Below are 23,587 nucleotides of genomic sequence, written 5' to 3'. Positions count from 1 at the left end.
GACATGCAGGACTATCCACGTGGCCACTTTGATTCCTCGGAGTGTAGTGGCTTGGTCGAAAGTGAACATCTTGACACAAAAAGAAATATATGGCATTTTAATGACCTTGTCTCAAAGTCATATAGCATCACTTCTGCCCTCTCTACTGAATTCTTGTGAGGATCAAACATGAATTATGTGTGGGAAGGTAACTACTAGTGTGATTTACTCAGTATGATTTTTTTGTTATTTATTCATGATCACCTTAGACAATTATTAGCATTGTGTGGAATAGTTGATACACTGTCAAATACAGTCCCCAAATCTGAAAATCATTATTTTTCTGTCTCTTTAGTTATAAGACTCTTAATGGGTAGGAAAAAATGGGAGAAATAAGCATGAATATAAATAAATATGAATATAAATATATATTATGGTTTCAATTTTCCTTATTTAAATGGATTGGAATAATGATAACATGCCCACAAACCTTTCACAGGTAGTAGAAGCCCTTTATATGCCATTCTGTATGTTAGCCAGAAATTTCTCATTAGTCCCTCTGAAATTTAGTCCCACCCCTAATTCCCTTTTTCAGATGCTTTGTCTGTACCTCACCATACGAATCAATTGTGATAATACAATCATAATACAATAGATTATAATGTGTATGGAATAAATATTTGTTATTCTACCATCAAGTATAAATTCCAAATAGAGGTAATTGACATTAGTGGGAAGGAGAAAAAATTGAATTATTTTTAGGCCTGTACCCATATAGAAATTTCATCTGGAATTGTAAGTTGCTGTCAAGTTCTAACCTCTGTGTTTTATTTCTTGAAGGATTTAACTTTTTAGTGGTTATAGACTTCTCTCACACCCACTCACAGTGTTACTTCCCTGACATTATGTAGTAGGACCATAGGAAGCTTCTCCTTCCTACATGTAAACAGCCTGAGGTGCCAGCTTTAATGATACACATGTGTATCTCTACACTCCCACTCAGATACACACACACACACACATTATGTTTGACTCCCTGGGGATAAATTAACAATCCCTATAGTAAGTAAATTCTCCAGTTTGCTGGGACGTCAATATATAAACCATAGTCAGGCCAGAAAATAAGGGGGAAAGGAGACCTCTGATACCACTTTGTCTCCTCACTCCTCTCTTTCATGAACAGGCCCGTGGGTGTTACGTGTCCGTGAGTCAGCATCAGCATGCCGTCCATGCGAGGCAATCACAAAGCCTTTTTTCTATCACAAGAGAATGTTTCCCAAGGATATAGTATATGCTGTTGCAATAAATCTGTCTAACTTTTTCAAGTTTTCCTCTTGGAATCTCAGCAAGTGGATGGGCCAGAGTTGAGAACATGTGAATGTAATCTTTTCTCTGTTTCCAGCTAGTGGGAAAATTCTCTTAACTGGAGCGCAGGAATCAGCCAAGAGAACTCAGGGGATCCTTCCCACCATTGTCACTGATGAGAACCTCCTTATCAGACACAATTTTATCATATTATTTGCATTCTGAGCACTGTTCAGTTTTATGAAAATAATTATCCAGTATCTAGAAGTTCCTCAGGTATTAGAATTTATGCATTTTTGATCTCTCAGATAAAGACTTCCCAGGCAGAAAAGGTGAGGTGAGGAGGGGATCTGATCCTCCTAGAGAGAGAGCTAGGTGTAACTAGACGTTGAGGGAGAGGAACTTTGGCGACATCAGATCGTAAATAAAGGTGACGATGAGGTAAAATATTTTACCATTTAGAACCAGTTCTCAAATTAAACTGCAGATGGCACCTGTATCCCTTAGAAAATATTTCCTCTGTGTCATTTCAACACAGCTTCCATCCTCCGGTCTCAACTTTATTTCTTGGTTTATCTTCTATAGCAGGAAGGTAATATGCTTCACTTATTTTGCTTTGCTTCATTAAATGGTGTGTTTTTTCCTCAATAAAATGAAACTTAAAATCTTGTTGAGAATTCCTCAGTGAACACAACAGATTGGCATGCAAGTCTAGTTAATACTATGTAGTGTAATATTATTAAAGACTAGACAGGATTACTTCCTTATTCATTATTACTAACAGGGTATGCGGTAAACCTTTGCCTTTTTAATAAAGTGATTTATGGCTTGTATTCCTTTATACATATGTATTTATTTTTCTAGCTTCATTGAAGTATAACTGAGAAACAAAATTTGTGTATATTTAAGTTGTACAACAGGATGGGTTTTGGGTGGGTTTTCTTTTTCTATTTAATTCCAATTAACATGCAGCATCACGTCAGTCGCTGTTATACGATACAGTGAATCAGCAGTTTCATATGTCACCCGTGCTCATCCCGACAAGCACACGTGATGTTTTGGTAGCACTATGAAATGATCACCACAATCCCACTAGTTAGTACATCTATCACTTAACGCCATTAATAATTTGTGTGTGTGGTGAGACCGCTCGCGATCTACCCTCTCAGCAAATCTCTGGCGTACAACACGCTATTGTTAGCTACAGTCCTTGTGCCGTACGTTAGATTCCCAGAACTTACTCCATAAGTAAGTTGGAAAGTTTGTGCCGTTTGACTGACATCTAACTCTCCCCACTTCCCAGCCCCTGGCGCTCACCATTCTACTCTCTGTTACTGTGAGTTCAACTTTTTAAGATTGTGCGTATAAATAAAAGGGTATAGTATTTGTCATTCTGTGTCCAGCTTATTTCACTTAGTGTAACGTCCTACATATGTACGTACACACACACCCCTCACATTTTCTGTATCTTGCACGTGTAGATGGACAATCGGATTGCTTCTGTATCTTGGCTTTTGTGAATAATGCTGCAGTGACACCAAAGTCTGTTCGAGGTACTGATTTCCATTCCTTGGGTTGTATACCTAGAAATGGGATTGCTATATCATATGACAGTCCTATTTTTAATTTTTTGAGGAACCTGCATATCTTTTTCCATAGTGGCTACACCAATTTACATTTTCCTCAACAATGGCATTTTAACTACACGTTTAGCCTCACTTGTTACTGCTTGTCTTTTTGATAACAGCCGTTCTAAAGTGGTGAAGTGATACTTCACTGCGGTTTTGGTTTGCTTTTCCCTGATGATGAGTTATGTTAAGCATCTATTCATTTACTTGGCCATTTATATGTCTTCTTGGAAAACTGTCCACTCTGCCTTGCTCATCCTTTGTTTTGGTTGGTTTGGGGGCGTTTTTGGTTTTGTTTTGTTTTGTTTTTGCTTTTGAGCTGTGTGAGTTCCTTATATAATTTGGACATTAACCTCTTATCAGATGCATGGTTTCCAAATATTTTCTCCATTCCGTCGGTTGCCTTTTCATTTTGTTGATTATTTCTTTTCCTGGGCAGAAGCTTCTTAGCTTGATGTACTTCCACTTACTTATGTTTGCTTTTGGTGCCAAATCCAAAAGAGTACTGCCAAATACCAATATCCAGGAATTTTTCCCTTAAGTTTTCTTCTACGAGTTTTAGAGTTTCAGTCTTATATTTAATCCATTTCAAGTCACTTTTTGTGTACTTCTGCAATTGTTTTTCACTCTCTAGTATCTTTTTTGTTTGGGCAGTCCCCTACCGAGGGAGATGGACTCTCTTTCTTTGCATAGACTACACAATTGCTAGTAGGTCTCAACGTGAGTTTCCCTGGTAGTTAAGGAGCAGAAACTTGACATAGGATCATCTCTTCAGGGGTAGCCACCGAGACTTTATAGCAGAAGCTAATGCCCCAAGAAGCAGCGAGCACCCAGAATCCATCGCGGTGAGGAGAAAGGCTGTGGCCGTAGCTACATCTTGATCCCAGAGGCAGCAGTGGGCTCTGGTCTCTAGGGACACTCTCGCCATGTCTGGAGTTGGTGGTGTTGAGGCCATGCTGTGCTGTCTGTCCCTAAATGGTGGCTGCATTGAAATGCTGATGGGAAGATAGCTGTGGTGTATCCTCTTTGGTACCCCTGACTCTGCAGGTTCCCCATTTGCTTCTCTGGATCTTCTCAGAATTGCCTCAAAAAGATTCTTTGAGCTATTAATATCCTTTACTACTTAAATTGGCTAATTTGAAATATTTACTTGTCAGACACACAATTGATAACCAAGAAAGTGCATAGACAACAGGCAGTGGGGTCTTCGTAGGATCAGCTCTGTGGCATCAGAGTAGTCCTTTGCTCCTGGCTGGATCGCCTCCGGATCCAGTCTGGATCAGTCTCTGATCGTTCCAAACATCTCTGATCTTTATAGTCATCTATAAATTCATCTCTTTTCCAATTAAATTAACTTTATATGGCTTTGGCTCTTCGCTGAAAGATGCTGCAAATGCTCAAAGTTGTAATTGTAACTACTTGGGAATAGAATCCCAAAATGACAAACACTGCTGATTAAAAACACATTTATAAACTTCTTTTTATTCTTTATAGTTTGATACTAACTCTATAATTTGAACTAATAGAAAAATTGGTATCTAGATGTTATTACAAGTTAATTTGTTTTTGTCTGGCAAAAGCATTTGATATTATAGATCTTATTAGATATTTTACAATGAAACAGTTCAAAAATGATTAATTCTATCCCCAAATATTTATGTTTCAGAAATTTTCATCCCTGAAAAATATTTTGGTTTATTTTCCTGTCTATATATATATCCAAATTTTATGGTCAATTTTTTTAAAAGATTTTATTTATTTAATTTCAGAGAGAAAGTGAGAGAGGGAACACAAGCAGGGTGGGTGGGAGAGGGAGAAACAGTCTTCCCGCTGAGCAGGGAGCCTGATGCAGGGCTTGGATTTCAGGACCCTGGGATCATGACCTGAGCCTAAGGCAGATGCTTAACAACTGAGCCACCAAGGTACCCCTTTATCTTCAATTATTATGGGATCATGATAGTTAACAAAGTATCAAAAGATTACATAGAAATACAATTATATCTTTCCATAAAAATCATTTTGGTTCACACCTTATCTTTTAGTTCTGCAAATGTTAAATATTTTAGCAATTAGATCTTTAAAAGTTCATATCATCATATTAAAAATACTTCATTTTTTCTAGACCTTGTTATTTTTTAAAAGAAGTGCATAAAATATGCAATACTCTTTAGAGTAAAGTGAGTTTTTTTCTGTCACCTTGTTGTAGTTCAAGTGATATGATGATAATTTAAATTTCAGTTATAAATTTACCTGTAAAATTAATCAATTTTGAAAATCCCTCCAAAATATAGAATAAATTGATTAGGCCAGTAATTAATAATTTAAAGAGTGCCCTCTGCTGCATAAATTTAAGTGTGCAATGTCCTTATGTCCTCAATGCTTGCTTGCATAGAGTCACAAAATTTTTTTCATGAAGCCATACTAAAAATAAAAATATCCAAGCATCACATTACCACTAAATATGTGTTTATGAATTGCCTGTCCTTTCATTTGACGAAATTTTACCATTTTAGGTAATAAAAATACATAATTTAACTTCAGTAAACTAATAAATATTAGTTATTGCATTTAAGATAAGATTGCATTAAGAGATAAATAATACTCTATTTTAAACATTATTAATTTGCCTTAAATAAGGAATAGGAATCCATTTCATTTTAATACAGTTGGGCAAAATTCTATTATTTTCATTTCATGAACTGGCTTTGACTATTCTAAGTCTAGGTGTAATTTAGATGTAATTATACGTTTAGAATACACCTATGTTTCTCTATAACTAAGATTAAAAGTTTAATTAATACATAGTTTGAAGTGGTCTTCTTGAGCCTCTTATAAAATTCTTGAAAGAATATTTACCCCAGTACTTTTTGATGACATTTTTGAGAATTAACATTTATTCTGCAGTAATAAGAAATCATTTTTATCTTAATATGAGTTTTTTGCTAACATTATCATTTGATTTATTAAAGTGTTATGTTAAAAAACTCAGAGTGATTTCTGAACATGTATGATCTTGAATTTGGAAATTTTAAAATGTAGACTTTTCTCAAGTAAATTTTTATATTATTTTACTGATAAATTTTGAGAAAATTTATCAATGTGTGCTTATTACACAAATGTAATTAATTAATATCCTTTAATGAAGTGAATTTATTAATTTACTGTATTCCTTTCCTTTTTAAAATTTTCAATCCCTGACAGAAAAAAGATTCCCATGTTCTTCTCATGCAACTCTAGTAAATTAAAATTCTAAATATGGTGATTTTTAAACATTCCAATGAAGTTACAAACTTAGTGAAATTTTCTTATATTTTTAAACAAATTTTCAAGTCTAAGTCAATACTCAATTTCTTTTAATATTCAAATATGCCTAATCATCCAAAAACCTTATTATCCAAATGCCAAATATAGAACATATTTTAATGTACAGTGATATTTACATGTTCCATTTAAGTGTGACACCAAATATTAGTATTTGGCAGTTTGTTCATTATTTCATACCAAATCCCCTTCTTGAAATCCCAAACATAGTCACTAAGAATAAAGATAATATCTTGGGAGGCATCTGGGTGGCTCAGTCATTAAGAGTCTGCCTTCGGCTCAGGTTATGATCCCAGGGTCCTGGGCTCAGCCCCGCATTAGGATCCCTGCATAGCGGGAAGCCTGCTTCTCCCTCCCCCACTCACCTGCTTGTGTTCTCTCTCTCTCCCTGTCAAATAAATAAATAAAATCTTAAAATAAATAAATAAATAAATAAATAATAAATAAAATCTTTTATTTTAAGTTATATAAGTTATTTATTTTATTTATTTTATTAGTTATTTAGTTAGTTATTTATTTTAAGTTATATAAATTATTTTTTAAGTAAGTAAGTTGGGGTCATTAGCTGGCTGGGTCTGCTTATCTATCAGGATTTTGGACTGAGGTTGTTAATCTGTAGTTGTGGACATTCATAGGCAGTATTCATAGGACATACTTTTATATCAAGCCCTTTTGTTTGTTAGTTTTAGTATGTTTGCTGTTAATAAGGCATTTAAAATTATAGTCATAAATGGTGCTGGTGTTTTTGCAACCTGAGTCTTCTGAGGTTAAACCCTAACATTCTCACATGTTCTCTTCAGTTCTATGGCTTGGTTCATGCAAATATACTTATATGACTTTTTAATAAGATGTTTAGCCATTGATTGAATTAAATTAATGTATTTATGACCTAATTCTATTATAAATTATTTTCATAGTATTACTAACTGGAAGATTCATATTTCTCATAAATATGTAAATGACATTCTGTTTTGATTCTGGGTACATCTTCTAGATCTGTGAATATGTTTCTAAGATCCTTCTAATGACATTAAACTAAAATAGAGCCAAGTGTGTGTATTGGTTAATTATAATTACAATAAGGTTTATTAACTAACAGCCACAGAATCTCAGTGGTATACAACAATGAGACTTTACTCAGCTGGACTCTGTGAGCCAACTAAATGCTGACTGATCTAGACTGGGCTCTGCAGGAAAGACTGGTTATGATCCCGTCTCTCATACTCCCAAGGGGAGCAGTGAGTCTGCATTGCTACATACTTCTCTTTGCTATGGCCAAAGTACAAGAAGGTAAAACCAGTTGCATAAACACTTTGAAGGCTCAGCCTAATGGAGCCCGCCAGCATTCCTGGTGGTGTCAGGCACCTTTTCCATTTTCCAAAACACTGCAAGTGATGATTTCCTCCTTACTTACCATTATCACCCATTTTCCCAGCTGCTTATGTTTTATCACCATTTTTTCCTGTAGCATCCCCCTTTTAAGTATCGTTTTCTATGTCAGTTATCTTTTGCTGCAGGAAAAACACAAAAGAACAACACACACACACACACCCATGAAATTCAGTGGCCTAAAACAATGATTTATTTTAGCCCATATGGATACAAAAAAAGGCAAGCCAGATCAGCTTGTTGCCATAGGAAGGTTGGGCTCAGATCTGCTTTATGTTTTTATTTGGGGACAGCAATTCCTTGGGGAGACTTTTCACAGTGATGGCTGAGACATAAGAGAAGAAGCCCAACCACACAGATTCTTTACAAACATCTGGGTCTGTCATATCTGCTAATATCCCATTGTCAAAGCCTAGAAACAAGGATTGGGGAAAGCAACTCTGTCCATTGAGGTAGAGAAAAGAGATTGAGCATTTTTTAACACTAATCTGGTGCACCACACACAGATGAGGATTGGCCATCTGCAAGGGTTGGTATATGCTAATTACCACCAGAAGTAAACAATTATTTTCAGTGAGTCACTCTGACAGACATATGGCCATACAAAAAAAGTCAATAATTGAGATATTAAAGGACCAGACTTCAATCCTAACTTGTCATTTGTTGTACAAATGGATAAATTAATTTCAATTATTTTAAATAAAGATGCCAGTGAAATTGCTTCATTAAAACAAAATTGCAAATATTTTTTAAAAAGTATATCTCCAGTAAATTATTTCTTAAATTACTTTGTGGAGTCCTTGGCATTCTCTTTCATATCAAAGGATTCTTTATTCATATATAGTCAGAATATGAAATTGGATAAAAGCCATGTTAAAATTAGATATATTTATATATCCTCCTATATAAGAAAACAATATGAATAAGAGAATGAGAGAAATAAATGAAAAATACAGGAGAAAGCAGGCAGAAAGTCAAATATTTTGATACTAGCAAAGCCAAATTAAATATGTTTAACTTACTCTAATGCTAATTGTTAGAATAACAAATTAAACCAAGTTTTATTCAATATTTATAATTTTTAATAAGCTAGAAAAGTTTTCCTGTGATTACAATGGCCGTATACAAGTATAAAAATAAGGAAAATAGGAAATCAAATATTGAATGTGTCCCTACAATTATTTTTAAATTTTAAGTCTATTTTATTTTTAATTCTTTATTTAGAATGCGCTCATCTTTGGAAAAAGAAATAGAACGACTGGAGTCAGCTTTGTCTGTGTGGAAATGGAAATATGAAGAACTAAAAGAACCAAAGCCAAAAAACCTGAAAGAGGTATGGAGGCGCGCGATGTCAAGGGAAAATGAAACTGACTGTTGTCTTGTTCGGATGTGTTACCTAGTGGGCGGAAAGCTCCATAGACAAGGAAAAGTTAAAAAATTGAATTTCCTCCATAAAAGGGATATTTTCACTCCCATGTCCATGTGATCTCAGTCAGACTCAACCCATAAGGAATCTTTTTCTAAAGAACACATATTTTGAATGATCAATGTGACACCATTAACTATCCATTCCAGGCACGTGTAAGGGGACTGCTAAGGAGGTCATTATATCATAGCACTTGCAGCAAACAATTTTATCTTTCATGTAGCAGTCTGAAAATATCAATATATCTCAAGTGCACCTAGGTTCTTTTCATATTGGCTTTATGGGTTCCTCAGGATCAGGCACTTGCCTTTATAATTTTCCTTTGCATTTTCATCGCTAAAATGCTGTCTGAACCTTTCCCATCTCAATGATTTATTAATATTCATTGTTAAAACAATATTAATTGCCCATCTTGTGTATACCAAAGCATCGTTCCATGTAAGCAGGTGGGGTAGAATAATGAGCAAAGAAAAGAAAAATCCTGACAAAATGATGACAAGCCAAATGCTTCAAATGAGTCTTCATTTATTTGGGCGTGTATATATGTGTGTTTATATTAATTATATATTATACATTATATATTATATGTATATACACACATGTATATGTATACAAAGCATGTATATGCTGACCAGCTGTCTAGAGAAGGTATCTAAATTCTGTATGTAATTGTGCCTCAGTCTGAAGCATTATTCCAGCTGTTGTTAAAAAAAAGTGGTAAGCAATATTTCTCTTGGTAAAATCCCATCTTAATGTTGCTTCAGGCTTGTTTCCATCAAGTGGTGAAGTTTAGAGTCATTAAGTTTGCTGAAATCACATGAGGAACCTTAGTTGCCAGCATACACCTACCTTCTGAGTCACTCGCAGGCGTCCTGATGTCCGTGGAGGCCGGTGATGGTCACGCACCGGCTCTGTTAACACAGTGGACCCCTGAGATTTCAAATGAGGGAGAGCTTTTCCTAATACTATTAAGCAACTATCTCCTGCTTAAAAATCATTTATTAACAAAAAGTAATCTCAGTGAGAGCCACAGACCGTTAGTTTGAGAACATCTCTCAATGAGGGGTAAATTAAACAATTAAAGCTAACAAGCCACATCAGGTTTACCTCTCCTTTGTAGATTCGTGTTAGATTGTCAGAGTTGTTTTGTTTCTAGCTCAAGCTTTAGGTATATATATACAGTGTGTGTGTGTGTGTGTGCACATACACCTGCGTTTATGTATGGATTCATGGTATTTATTTATTTATTTTAAAGATTTTATTTATTTATTTGACAGAGAGTGAGAGATCAGAAGTAGGCAGAGAGGCAGGCAGAGAGAGTGGGGGAAGCGGGCTCCCTGCTGTGAGCAGAGAGCCCGATGCGGGGCTGGATTCCAGGACCCTGGGATCATGAGCTGAGCTGAAGGCAGAGGCTTTAACCCACTGAGCCACCCAGGCGCCCCGATTCATATTCACAGACACCTAACTGAACTGATGTGAACAAGGACAGTAAATTATTATTATACAGGAAAAATAGTTCAGAATACAAAAATCATTTATGTTTAGAGTGTATGTGTATTTGCCCTTATAATATATTGGGCTCTAATTTGAGAAAGCTATTATTGATGATAGAATGGGTTTTAATTATAATTTTAAAATAAATGTGCATTTACTATCATTTGCCACTAGTGGGCAGTGCAGACTTGATAACGTTAGTTTCTTAATGCTTTTTATTCAAGCAATTTAAACATTTATGTAGCAACTGTTTTTGAAAAGGGGCATGATTTTGAGTTGGTTTACAAAAGGATATGTATATTTTAAAATGTTTAATGCTTTATATTCAGAGATGACATTTTGGACATTAAGTGGGAACAAGTCTACTTTAACAAAGCTTTATAGATGAGAAAAAAATAAAACCAATGTATTTTATTTTACAGTATAAAATGGGCTTACATTTTAATGTAAAAAACCCATATAATTACAATTTAATGTAAAAAACCCATACAGAAATATATATTAGTACATATGTAATCCTTTTACTAGATAAAATTATAGGGATTTTGGAACAGGGAAAACCTGAACATTGTCATGAGAAACTTGTTCAACTATTTAAACTTTGAGCACATGTTTCAGTTCAGTGAACTACAAATTTGAACATTGAGTGGAAGTGACAACGAATGAAAAAAAGTTTTACAGTAGATGATGTAAAGTTCATTTTAACAGAGATAAAAACGTTGTTTGAATTATTTATATGAGATTACTTTTTAAAATCTCTCTACTCCCTACACCTGGAAGCCTTTTTGAAGAGATGTGGTATGCACATATGTTTAAATTATTTTAAAAAATATTGTGGAATATTTAAAAATATTTAAAAACTGAATAAAAATATGTTGTCACATAATTTTTATGTATGCTTTGTTTAATTGTTTTATAATAGGTTAGAACAAGAAGAATTTTATGGTACATTTAGAAATGGTGTTGCAGAGTGATCATTAGTGTAAAATATTCAAAGTTTCTGTTCAGTTGAATGGCAGTCTAGAAATGTGTCATGATATATACTTCATGTGAATACTTTGGGACTTCATGTAAATACTCCTTTTTACTCCAGTCCTCAAAAATTTTGGTAAATGACCTTCATTTTATGTAATTCTTCAACTATAAAAACCTCTTGAATACTGTTCAGATGCCTGAAACTGTTAACAAGCAAATGCACGCCTGGCTAGGAACTGCTGATACAAAGATTAGCAATTTTTAGAGATGGAAACCCATGTGCCTAATAGACCAGGGTTTTTAAAAATGTATTTGAAGATCTGGCTTCTTTAGAGGGAAATCATTCTTAAATCACTGACATTTAGTGAAGAGTAAATATGAGAACTTAATTGTAAAATCTAATACGTATTTAAAATGCAACCAAGAACAATGAGTGGTAGAAATGATTATATTCCACATGCTGTTCCCGTGCTGAATTTAATACTTATTCAGCTTTTCCTTTGCACATCTCTAAGTATTGATTTGGAACTAGATTATGAATTCCAATTTTTTGAAATGGTCATTTTCATGAAATCTCATGATTTAGAGAATCAAATATTCATGGAAGTAATATTGATTACAAACAATTATGGTACTTTTGCTTTAACAATAAATGACTCTGATTCTTTCCATAATGGAAGAGATCTTACCATATGTGGAGAATACTGCTAACATTTTAAAATTCATCTCAAACTGAAAAATGAAGTATAATTTGTCTTTTACAATTTTGTACTTTTACTGGTATTTTTTTAAGGATTTTTATCGAGGAGTCTTCTCTCTTTTCATGATAATAACAATGTTTCTAGTAATTTATAATTTACAATGTTCTTTTATAAATATTTATGCTAAATACTTACAGACACAGGCTTTGTGGGACTATATATGGCAGTAAGGGCTGTCAATAAAGCCTTCCCTGAAATACTTCAAAACATCTTTCTGATTTGGGGGAAATAGAAGGTTAGAATTAGGATTATATGTAGCTAAATTCTACACTAACACCATCAATTTTTCAGAAGTAAGATTTTTTCTAAATTTTTGTTTTTTAAATTTTTTACTTGAAGTTTGGTTGAAAATACATTCACTTCTTAAAAGATTATGCCAGTGGAGACTTAGGTTGCTTCCATAATTTGGTGATTGTAAATAATGCTGCAAGAGATGGAAGGCTGTATATATCTTTATGAATTAGTATTTCATTTTGGGGGGATAAATATCCAGTAGTGTAATTATTGTGTCATACAGTATTTTTATTTTTAATTTTTTGGGGGGAAACTCCATACTGTTTTCCACAGTGGCTGTGCCAAATTACATTTCCACCAACAGTGCACGAGGTTTCCTTTTCCCCCACATCCTTGCCAACTCTTGTTATTTCTTGTCTTTTTTAACCATTCTTACAGGTGTGAGGTGTATCTCATTGTGGCTTTGATTTGCACTTCCCTTGTCATGAGTGATACAGAGCATCATTTCATGTGTCCGTTGGCCATCTATATGTCGTCTTTGGAGAAATGTCTTTTTATGTTTTCTGACCATTTTTAATTGGATTATTTGGGAGGTTTTTTGGTGTTGATTGTTTGAGTTCTTTATTTTGGATAGTAAGTCTTTATCAGATATGTTGTTTGCAAATATCTTTTTCCCATTCAGGAGGTTGTCTTTTAGTTTTGTTGATTGTTTCCTTTGCTGTGCAGAAGCTTTTTATTTTGATGTAGTCCCAATAGTTTATTTTTGCTTTTCTTTCCCTTGCCAATATGGAAGCTATTCTGCACGCATAAGGAAAGTGTCCTCGATGATACTTATTTGAAATAGGTGGATGGTGGATGGAGTGTTAGTACTGCCGTGAGCTCAAAACTTATTTGAAAATTGTCTGATTTTGATATTTTTGTGACTTAAAGAAATTGCTCCATAGAAATGACCAAAATCGTTAATATATCTTATGAATTCTAACTCTAAACTGTAGCTCCTAGTATTGCTTTCCATCTCCGCCACTTTCCCAGTCATAACCATCACATCAGCTTTGCTCCCTCCTGCCGGGTCTCTTATCCATCACTGTTGACCTTTTTATTTTTCCATCCAGCAACCAGAGTGATATTTCTAAAAACAAAAACTGGATCGTATTACAACCTTGTTTCAAACACTTCAGTGACTTCCCTTTTACTTAGAGTGTAGCTGCCTTCCAAGTGATTGGAAGTCTAAGGAAATCTAATTCCACCTGATTAAACCACCAGGTGTTGACGATTCAAAGGATGTCTGATAATGATACCACTCTTTTCTATCTTCAGCTGCTCTAATGAGCAGTGCCTCAAATTTCAGTAGATAGGACCCAATAGAGAATAATTTTTGACTCACATATACCCCCTACATGTGTTTGGAGGGTAGCCGCCTCTTTCTGTGCAGTGACTCTGTGCCCTGGGCTCTCAGAGGTCATGCAGCTGACACTCTGCATCTGGTCAAGATTAGAAAGAAAGAGAATGGGAATCATGTGGGGATGCTTTGTGCTCTAGGCTTGGGGGTGATGTACCTTATTTCCACTTATAACCCACAGGCAAGAATCCGTTTGCATAGTGACACCTAATTGTAAGGAATGTTGGGAAATGTATTCAAGCTATATACTTAAAAAGAAAGAGAAAATGAATTTTGTAACCATCTAACCAGTTTCTGCTGCAGGAATCAATATATTACATAATTAGTAACATTAACTGATAAATAGGTTATTAATAAATATATTGAATATATTGCCTTCATGGTTACTGATAAGACTTATATTTAAGGAAAAGTGAGCTTCCTAATCCTAAAATCCATATTAAAAAGCTTGACTTATTATCCCCACAGATGACCTGGACTGGTGAAAGCTATTTTTTATGTGAGACCCTTTCACTCTTCATCCTTTGTGTTTGAGAAGGATTATGGAAGGTGTATTTCTTGCAGATCTCTCTTACCCAAAGAATGGGAGAGGAAGGAGTAGAGCTACAGGTGAACAGTTTTTCCTTTAAATTCACTAGTGAAATAACTTCTCCTTCTCCTGGGAACAAAAGAGTAACAGATGGAGGGACACGTGGAGTTGCAGGCCAATAGCTTGCCGTCCACAGGGATGGATACTTTAAGTAGAGCTAGAAGCTCTCCTCCCTTTTTCTATTTACTGTAGTCTACATTATTTCATTTCATTTTATTTTTTTAAATCAGCTGGTGGATATGGGTTCCTATGCTGGCTGGGGTGATTGATCCTGCATACCAGGGGAAATTTGGACTGGCACTCCCCCATGGAGCTGAGGAAGGTCGTGTCAGGAATGCAGGAGGTCCCTCAGGGAGTCTTAGTATTACCCTGTGATTATGGTTGATGGAAAACTACAACAATCCAATGCATGCAGCATTTCTAATGGCCCTGAGACCTCAGCAATGAAGGTTCGGGTCATCCTACCAGGTGATGAGTCATGACCATCTAGGTGCTCGCTGAAGACAAAGGGAACAGAATGGTTGAAGGAGCTACAACCAGGTGACCCGTGATAGAAATGAGGACTGGAAGTGTCGTGAGTGTTTGTTCCTTATTTTGTTTTGAGTATGCCTGTCTCTCTCCCTATCCCTCTGCCTGCCTGCAGCAGCAACCAACAATGCTTATCTTTTCATATCTTTTTCTTTCCTCTCTGATTCCCTATCGTTAACATAAGATGTATTGCTTTTATGTCAGTATTTAAGCATTATTAATTTAACTTCAGAGTATTTAACTTAAGGATATCAGAAGAGTAAACATTACCCGAGGACTTTACTGCCTCTTCTGGAGAAGAATTAGTACATTTTCAGTTCTATGCAGAAAAGTTTTATCATGTTAGATAGAATTAAGACCTTGTTTTTGTCTTAATGAGAAGACTAAGTGTGGTTTTAAAAGATGCATATGGATGCCAGATTGACACATTGTGTACTTGGGATGGTTAATTCCATCTCCTCCCGCCCTAAACATCACCACAGCTGGTTCTTGGGCTCTCAGACTTGGACTGGGAATTATAACTTTGGCTCCCAATTCTCAGGTCTTTGGGCTTGGACTAGAATTTACTTTACTGGCTCTCTTGGTTTTGCAGTATACAGACTGCAGATCCTGGAACCTCTTGGTCTCCATAATTACATGAGTCAGTTCCTATAATAACTGTATCTCTTTCTCTGTGTCTTATCTGTGTGTGTGTGTGTGTGTTTATATTTATACTCTTTATATTTATATTTACATTCTTTTTCTTTGGAGAACCTTCACTGGTACCTTTTGGTCCATGCTGTTTTCACGGTCTGGAACAGTCACACAAAATGCTTTTGCCTCCTCCCGGCCAGTCACATCTTATCATTAACCTCAGTTTACATATGCTTTATAAAGAGGAATGGTTTCAGTCCACAAAATGCTTCCTTTACTACTTCACTTCAAAGAAATATACAAGATTTTAAAAGACCGTCTCTAAACGTGTAGTTATTTTTGTGTTTCCTTTCGAACTGTCAGCTTCATGATAATATATGTCACGTCTGTTTTATTCATCTCCCTCTAGGCAGTGCTGAACTAATGGTATTATAATTTGTGGTGACCAACCCTTTTATTCTCTGGCTCTATATGCTTATATTTCTGAATGACCACTGCAGCTATAGTGTAAGGAGGGTAGTGGAAATCCTAGACTTGTCTTTTATTGGCCTGATGAGGCTACTGTTCTACTTTACTGAGGATTTTAGATTTTCCAGGGCATTGGAGTGAACCTTCACCCCAACAGCCTATCTGTCATGAAAATCTCTTCAGTTTGTTCTTTGCAAGACATAAATTAGCTTATCAGGCCAAGGAATGAGGCTGATAAAATACCGTGTTAGAATTCTATAAATGTATAAGAACAATGAAGCATTATGGGACACGAGTTTGCCAATATAAGTGCCTTCAAGACCTTTTTAAACAAACCTAATTAAGAATAATATAAGCACTAAATTACATAAGTCAGAATTAATAGAACTACTAGTGGATAATTTATAGACATTGCCAAGGTAACGCTCAGAACACTGTGATACTTACTTAACTCAAAGGCTATTATAAGAATTACAAAAGAAAATTAGGCTATTCAGAAACCACTTTGCTTGTGGATATAAAGATATAGATGGTATAGATATACCTGAAGCTAGATATAAAGAAAAAGGTTGAAATCAGATGTTTTAACATCTATTTAAGTTAAACAATGCAATTTTAAAAATTAAAACCTAACACAAAGGAATCCGTTGATATTTAATTATAGAAACTAATAGTTTGAGCAAAATGATAAAAGTAGGTCAAAAAGAAAAAAAAAAAAAAACTGACCCTCCTGCATCTAAGAGATAACTCCACCTGCCTGATTGTCTTCCAGCTAGGATATCAGTTTTTTCTTGATTTCAAACTTGAACTGAAACATCAGCTCTTCCTGGATCTCAAGCCTGTGTGACTCAGACTGGACCTCTACCAAGGGCTGCTCTGGTTCTTAGGTCTTTAACTTGGCCTGGAACTTTCACCACTGGCTCTTTTTGGTCTCATCAGCTTGCCAACTGCAGAAATTGGGGACTTGTCAGCCTCCATAAATCATGTGAGCCAGTTCCTTATGATAAGTATCTTTATGGGAAAAAGTAAAATTTAAAAATATACGGAAAGATTACAATGTAACATAAATCAAAATAAGGATGATATATATCTTCTATTTGTCTGTCTGTCTGATGAACCCTGACTAATACACCAGCCTTACTGAAAAACCTGCAGCTTAACCAGATCTATTCATTGCAAGTCCTGGTTTCTTTCCATCTGATGATCTGATACATGCAACTGAAAAAGTTACATGTATTCCTAGTTGGTAATATAAATTATGAAATGGAATGTATACTTTACTTTCCTTATTTTTCGTAATGACTGGTAGATTGAAATAAAAGTAATTTCTTTATGTATTGTAGAGAAAATACTGTACTAAAAGAAAGATACTTGTTACTTGGTGATTTAGTGTTTTGAACTACATACACTACTTTCAGATCTTCAGAGGAGAACAAACATGGTTCCTTCTCTGCAAAGGCCACTGTGCAGACAAGCTGAAGAAGTTTCAGTCCCATGTCCCTGAGATGGACCCCTTCCTGGACCTCGGCAGCCATACTAGCAAGACATATTTGCAAAAGATACGTAATTTGCAAAAATAAGATAATTGATACACACTTGTTTAAACCTCTCCTTCTTTCCACTTTGAATTTTCCCCCAACACTCTTGTCCTCTTCTGTCTTGGACATGAAGTAGCTGTAGAAATATTTGGGGTCTTACCAAGTTGAAATTGAATCGAGGATACACAAAGTCTGTATCCAGTGGAATATATTTTTGGAAGTGTTTGTCTTGTCTACCTAGTCAGTATGGAAGTTCTCTCCTCTCAGAAACATGGTTGATTCTTTTAAGTGAAAAAATCATAGGAAAGATAATTTTTAGGATACCTATGTTTGTGGGGCACAAGTTTCAAAAAGTAAATATTCCCAACAGCAAATAGGCTTGTGTGTTATCTTGTGAGCTTATTTATCCAAACCTAATTCACAAAAAACTGACCAGCTAGTCTGGAAGAAAGACTAAACTCTCTCTATTAAAAATGATGTTACACAGTCACTGTCATAATAGAGGTTAATGACAGCCAAAAGGCTAGGAAAAATTTTTAGTTGTTAGTAGTTATTCCTAGAACTTTATATGATTTTTCAGGATTTTGTGATCTATTACAGTGTATGTCAGCTTTCCAAATATTGTGAATGTTGTTTCCTCATTCAAAATAACTATTTATTTTCATTCCTAATTGTGCTTTGTCCCCAGTTGTTAAAAAAAAAAAAAAATCAGCCTCTATAAAACCTGAATTTACTCATGTTCCTCTGCTTTCCTCAGCTCGACCTCCAAAATTTCAGCAGATGCTTTTTTCTGCGTAGTGTGATTTTCTGGTGTCCATGCTGTTATTTTATTACTTATTACAAGTGCCTGCTTGCTTTTTATCTCTTCACCTAGACAATAATCACCTTCAGGGCTGAGACACCTTCCATCACCTGAGTCCGACTCAGTGCGAAGTGGTCAAAAGACACTTGCAATGGACTTAATAAGGGTAGGTAAATGTTTTAGGTCAAGGAAAGGAGAGTTGCAGGAGGATTCCAACCCTTTGCTTTTGGTCTATTTTCCATTGTTCTGGCTCCACCCCACCCCACCCCCCACTGTATAGATGGCTTTTGCTGATTCTACATATAGCCTTGGTTACACAAAAAGACATTAAGTCCCAAAGAAGAAAAGTGGATTGTCTGCTATTTGGTCATGGGAAGGATTTGCACAGGTCAGGCTCCTAGCTCCGAAGATTTCAAAAATGCCATATGTTAGGGGAGAGGAGGAATGCATTAACCACCTTCAAGTCACCAAATTAGTGGAAAATTATGTAAGATGGAATGTTTCCAAGAGTAACTTATTTGCATAAAAAGTAAAGAGCATTGTATGCATTTTAGACTTAAATCATAAGTTTAAGTTCTCTTTTAATATTGACAGAGTTTGGGAAGTATCTAATTCACCCCCGTCTCAATGTTAAGTAATGAAATACACAGAGCAAGGAGTGAGTAGGCTTTTTAATTCTTCCTCAGATAGGGATGCCAGTGAGACAAATTAAGAGGTGGAAGCTCATTTTGTGCTTCAGGTAGTTTCATTAAGAGCGCTCCTAACAAAAGCTCTTTGTGATTTAAAATTAAAGGAGATGGCATAATTGCTGTGATTCTTTCAATGAAGCAATCTTTGCTCTTTACATATTTTTAACAGCTTTATGGTGATATAATTCACGGGCTGTACAACTCATCTACTTAGAGCACAGTTCAGCGGCGACTGTATTCACAAACTTGTGTTGCCATCACCACAATCAGCTTTAAAATATTTCGTCAGTCCAAAAAGAAACCTCTGTCCATTAGCATGGCCCTCCAAGCACCACGGGTTGAGGTAATGACTAATCCAATTGAACACTGTAGAATTGCCAATTCTGGACATTTCCCATAAATGGAATTTTGACTGGCTTCTTCCACTTTGTTAGTTTTTTAATGTGTTTCTGTATTCTGCTACCTCAGCCACTATTCCTGCCACAACTCAATAAAGACATAAACATTATGCTGATCTTTTTTTATGGAAACCTCATTTAAAAAAAATTAAAAGGTCTAATTATCCAAAATACACAGAGAACTCTTAAAACCCAACAGTAAGAACACAAGTAACCTGATTTTAAAAATGGGCCAAGAACTTAGACACCTCACTAAAGAAGATACACATATGGCAAATAGACATGGAAAGATGCTCCACATACTATATCATGAGGAAAATGAAAATTAAAACAAGAATGAGATTCCACTGCACACCTGTGAGAATGGCCAATATCCAGAAGACTGACAACACCAAATGCAGCCCAGGATGTGGAGCCACAGGAGCTCTCATTCATGGTAGGAAAGCAGAATGTGACCCTAGTTAGCAATGCTGTGCTGCATACTTACAAGTTGCTATAAGAATAGAGCTTTAAGATTTTCACAAGGACAATAACAGCAACGTGATAATTGTATGAGGTGAAGGGTATCTTAACTAACTTCATTGTGGTAAACGTTTCACAATGTAGGAGTATCAAATCATCACATTGTATACCTTAAACTTATACAGTGTTGTATGTCAATTGTGTCTAAGCTGGACAACATTTTTCTAAAAGATCTTTACAGGAGCCTGGGGGGCCCAGTCAAGTTAAGTGTCTGACACTTGGGTTTGGTTCAGGTTGTGATCTCAGGGTCATGAGATCAAGTTGTGCATCAGGCTTGCACTCAGTGTGGAGCCTGCTTAAGTTTCTCTCTCCCTCTGCCCTCTCCACCCTAGTTCCTGTCTCCTCTCACTCCAATAAATCTTTTTTTTTTTTTTAAGATTTTTAAAAGACATTTGATAGTTGTAAATAATGGGGGAGAAAAAGACTTTTTCTTCACTACTGGCTTTGAATTTGATTTTGATGTGTTGAGATAATCTTTATATATCTTTGCCCTTGAATTTGTGGAATTTCTTGAATCTGTGTATCTAGATTTTTTTTTTTAATTTGGAAACTTTTTGATGATTATTTTTTAAAAATATTTGTCCCCAACCCTTTCTCAGGGACTCCAATTACATCCAGCCACTTGAAGTTGTCTTGGAGCTTGCTAATTAGCACCCATTGTAGTGCTATTGTGGTGAGCTAATGGAAGTATACCGAGGGCTTTGAGAGAGGAAGTTTGGTTAGTGGGCTATATCCAGCACCTTGATTGTTCCTGAGTTTTCAGATGGTCTTCTCTATGATTAGTTTAGCTGAGTTTGCTAAATGGCACAATGGAAGTTAGGTCTCTACCCTCCCATAGAGATTGGGCAAAGAGTGCTACCTCCTTCATGGGTACATTTCAAAGAGATGGTTCCCAGCCCTTAGAGAAAGACATGCCTGGGTCATAAAGCTGGCAGAAGGCGGGGAGAAGGTTTATACTTCAAAGAGGTTGAGAAGGAATTTATAGTTGCTGGGTGTTGTTTTCAAAAGAAACATGAAGAAAATGAAAATTAAAGAGCATGTCATCACAAATAAACCTGTCTAAATTTTAATCAAGCTGAGGGGAACATTAAGGCCTTCTTGGTCATTTTTAATTCTATCATTTTTATTATTTCTGAGCAAGTTTCAATTGATTGATTTTGCTACTTGTTATGGGTCATGTGTTTGTATTTGTTTGCATGACATGTAATTTTTGATTGGACTCCTGTTATTAGGAATTTTATCTTGTTGAATGGGTGGTGAATATTTTTATATTTAAAAAAATATTTTTGAGCTTTTTTTCTATGACCTAGTTCTATTACTTGGAGACATTTTTATCTTTTTTTGCCGTGAAGCTTTTAAGCCTGGTTAGGTGGGAGCAGAGTAGCATTTAGTCTATGGTTATTTTTCCTACTGAGTCCAGAGGCAAAACCATTCTGAGTACTTCACCTAATGGGCCATGAATTGTGAGGTTTATCTCGAGCAGTTGGAATTAAGAATTCTTATTGCTGGTCTTTTATCAGTTGTAGGGATTATTTCTTTTCATCCTTTTGGGGGTAACTTTTCTCAAAGTTATGCTCAGGTCACCACCCTGGTGAGTGCTGGGTAGACCTCCAGGGTTCTCCCTGTGCTCAGGACCCTTCTGGAACTCTTGCCCACACTAAGCTTCAGCCCGCCTCATTCCCAGCTTCACCTCAACTCAGGGAGACCACCTTGCTTTCCCTTCCTAATCTATGAGCTGAACATTCCCTCCAGGCAGTAAATGAGCAATGTGGGGGGCTATTTTTCTTTGTTTTCCATGTCTCCAGAATTGCCTGATAATCACTGTTTTTATAACAGTTGTTTGCTCTATTTTTCTTGCTATTTTAATAGTTTCAGGTTGCCAGATTTGGTTTCTGCTACTCCATCCTGATCTGTAGTCACTATTGTTTTGACCATATATTAGAAGTATGGTTTTCCATCCTGTTTCCCTTACATGTGGCTTTTGAAAAAAAGCGGTTAGTTTTTAGTTAGAATGTGTTTTACATATGTTTTGTGAATGTTTTGGTTAGTCATGATAACTTGTTTTTGTTTTTTATTTTTTCTTAAAGATTTATTTTTTATTTGACAGACAGAGATCACAAGTAGGCAGAGAGGCAGACGACGGGTGGGGGGAGGCAGGCTTCCCGCTGAGCAGAGAGCCCAATGTGGGGCTCGATCCCAGGAACCTGAGATCATGACCTGAGCTGAAGGCAGAGGCTTTAACCCACTGAGCCACCCAGGCACCCCATGATAACTTGTTTTAAAATAATGTTTGTCTTAAATATATTTTCTTCTTTTCTGGATTAAAAAAGTACAGAAGTTATTACCTTATTTTAGGTAACATTTTATTTTTTTATATAATTTCTAACCTGTTTATCATTCTTCCTTTTGCTAATTTATCAAGGTATGTAATTTCAATCTCTCACTTTCACATAATATTCACATTGGAAAATTATATAAAATAAACTCTAGCTTATCTTACTCCTTTTGTGAAAAGCAGAATAATTTGAGGCCTAAAAGTCTGGTTGTCCAAGGCCAGAGAAGAGCTTTAGTCAGACCAGATTTAGAACACAGTCTTCCTGATGTTTTTCTAGTAGTCTTTTGACTACTCTGCTGTTGCTCTTTTATAAAAATGGTAGAAATCTTATTGGGAGTCTGTGACCAAGCAATACAACTTTTGTTGTTGTTGTGATTTAGTACCTGAAGTTGTTAGAAATGGATAAATCAAAAGTTAAGAGGGAAAAAAAAGCAATATCTTTAGATTCAACATGGAATAAAGGAAAGTTATCAATTTCTCTGTTCGTCATTGTGCAAAATAACTTCTTTCTATTGGTAAAACAAGTTTGTATAAACATCTCTTGACAAACATCCACACAAAGAACTGTACCCTATTGTATTCTTATTGTTTTTTTTTTTTTTTTATCTAAAATACATACTAGTTAACTTCTTGACAAAATACAAATTAAATTTCTCAGGTGAATATTCTCTGCAAGTCATGATTAATCCTCCATTGACCAGTGTGATCCTTTTTGATAACCTTGTGGATAAATCTGTTAAGAATAATAAATTATTCTTTGAGACTCTAATTGGCTTTCCCCTGGCCTTTGAGTGATTCTGTGGACAGAAGTCAGCTATCAGTAAAATGTATAACCTTGGATTATTGAGGCAACTACCGAGCCTGCAGTTGAATGCAGCTGGAAGTCAGGTAGTATAACAGTGGTATTCAGAATGCACACTTTCCACTGGACACAATAGAAATGTGTTATTTTTCATACTCCTGATTTCTAATCTTATGACTTGATTAACTCTTAGACAAACTACCATTCGTATTCATCTGCACCCCCACAACCACATACAGACGATAAAAGTCACCTGCTATAACATGTATATTATGTGGTTTCTATGAAAATCTAATCGTGTCTTTAATAGATACAGATTCTGAACCTGAATTACTAACAGAACAAAGACTGTAGATTAATAGATCCTACACT

General features: G+C 35.5%; 1 protein-coding gene across 1 annotated transcript in view; it reads left to right on the top strand.

Moving 5' to 3' along the window:
- The window catches only part of CCDC102B (coiled-coil domain containing 102B), a 178,182-nt gene that overhangs the window by 79,174 nt on the left and 75,421 nt on the right, over positions 1-23,587 (top strand). Inside the window, exon 5 of the mRNA XM_032872257.1 lies at positions 8,847-8,955. Coding sequence (XP_032728148.1) covers positions 8,847-8,955 — 109 coding nt within the window. The remainder of the gene's footprint in view (positions 1-8,846; positions 8,956-23,587) is intronic.

This window comes from Lontra canadensis, unplaced genomic scaffold (genome assembly GCF_010015895.1).
Source record: "Lontra canadensis isolate GAN:19392208 unplaced genomic scaffold, GSC_riverotter_1.0 scaffold44, whole genome shotgun sequence".
Taxonomy (NCBI): domain Eukaryota; kingdom Metazoa; phylum Chordata; class Mammalia; order Carnivora; family Mustelidae; genus Lontra; species Lontra canadensis.
Note: the sequence above shows the minus strand (reverse complement) of the source record. Positions and strands in the feature narration are given on the sequence as shown.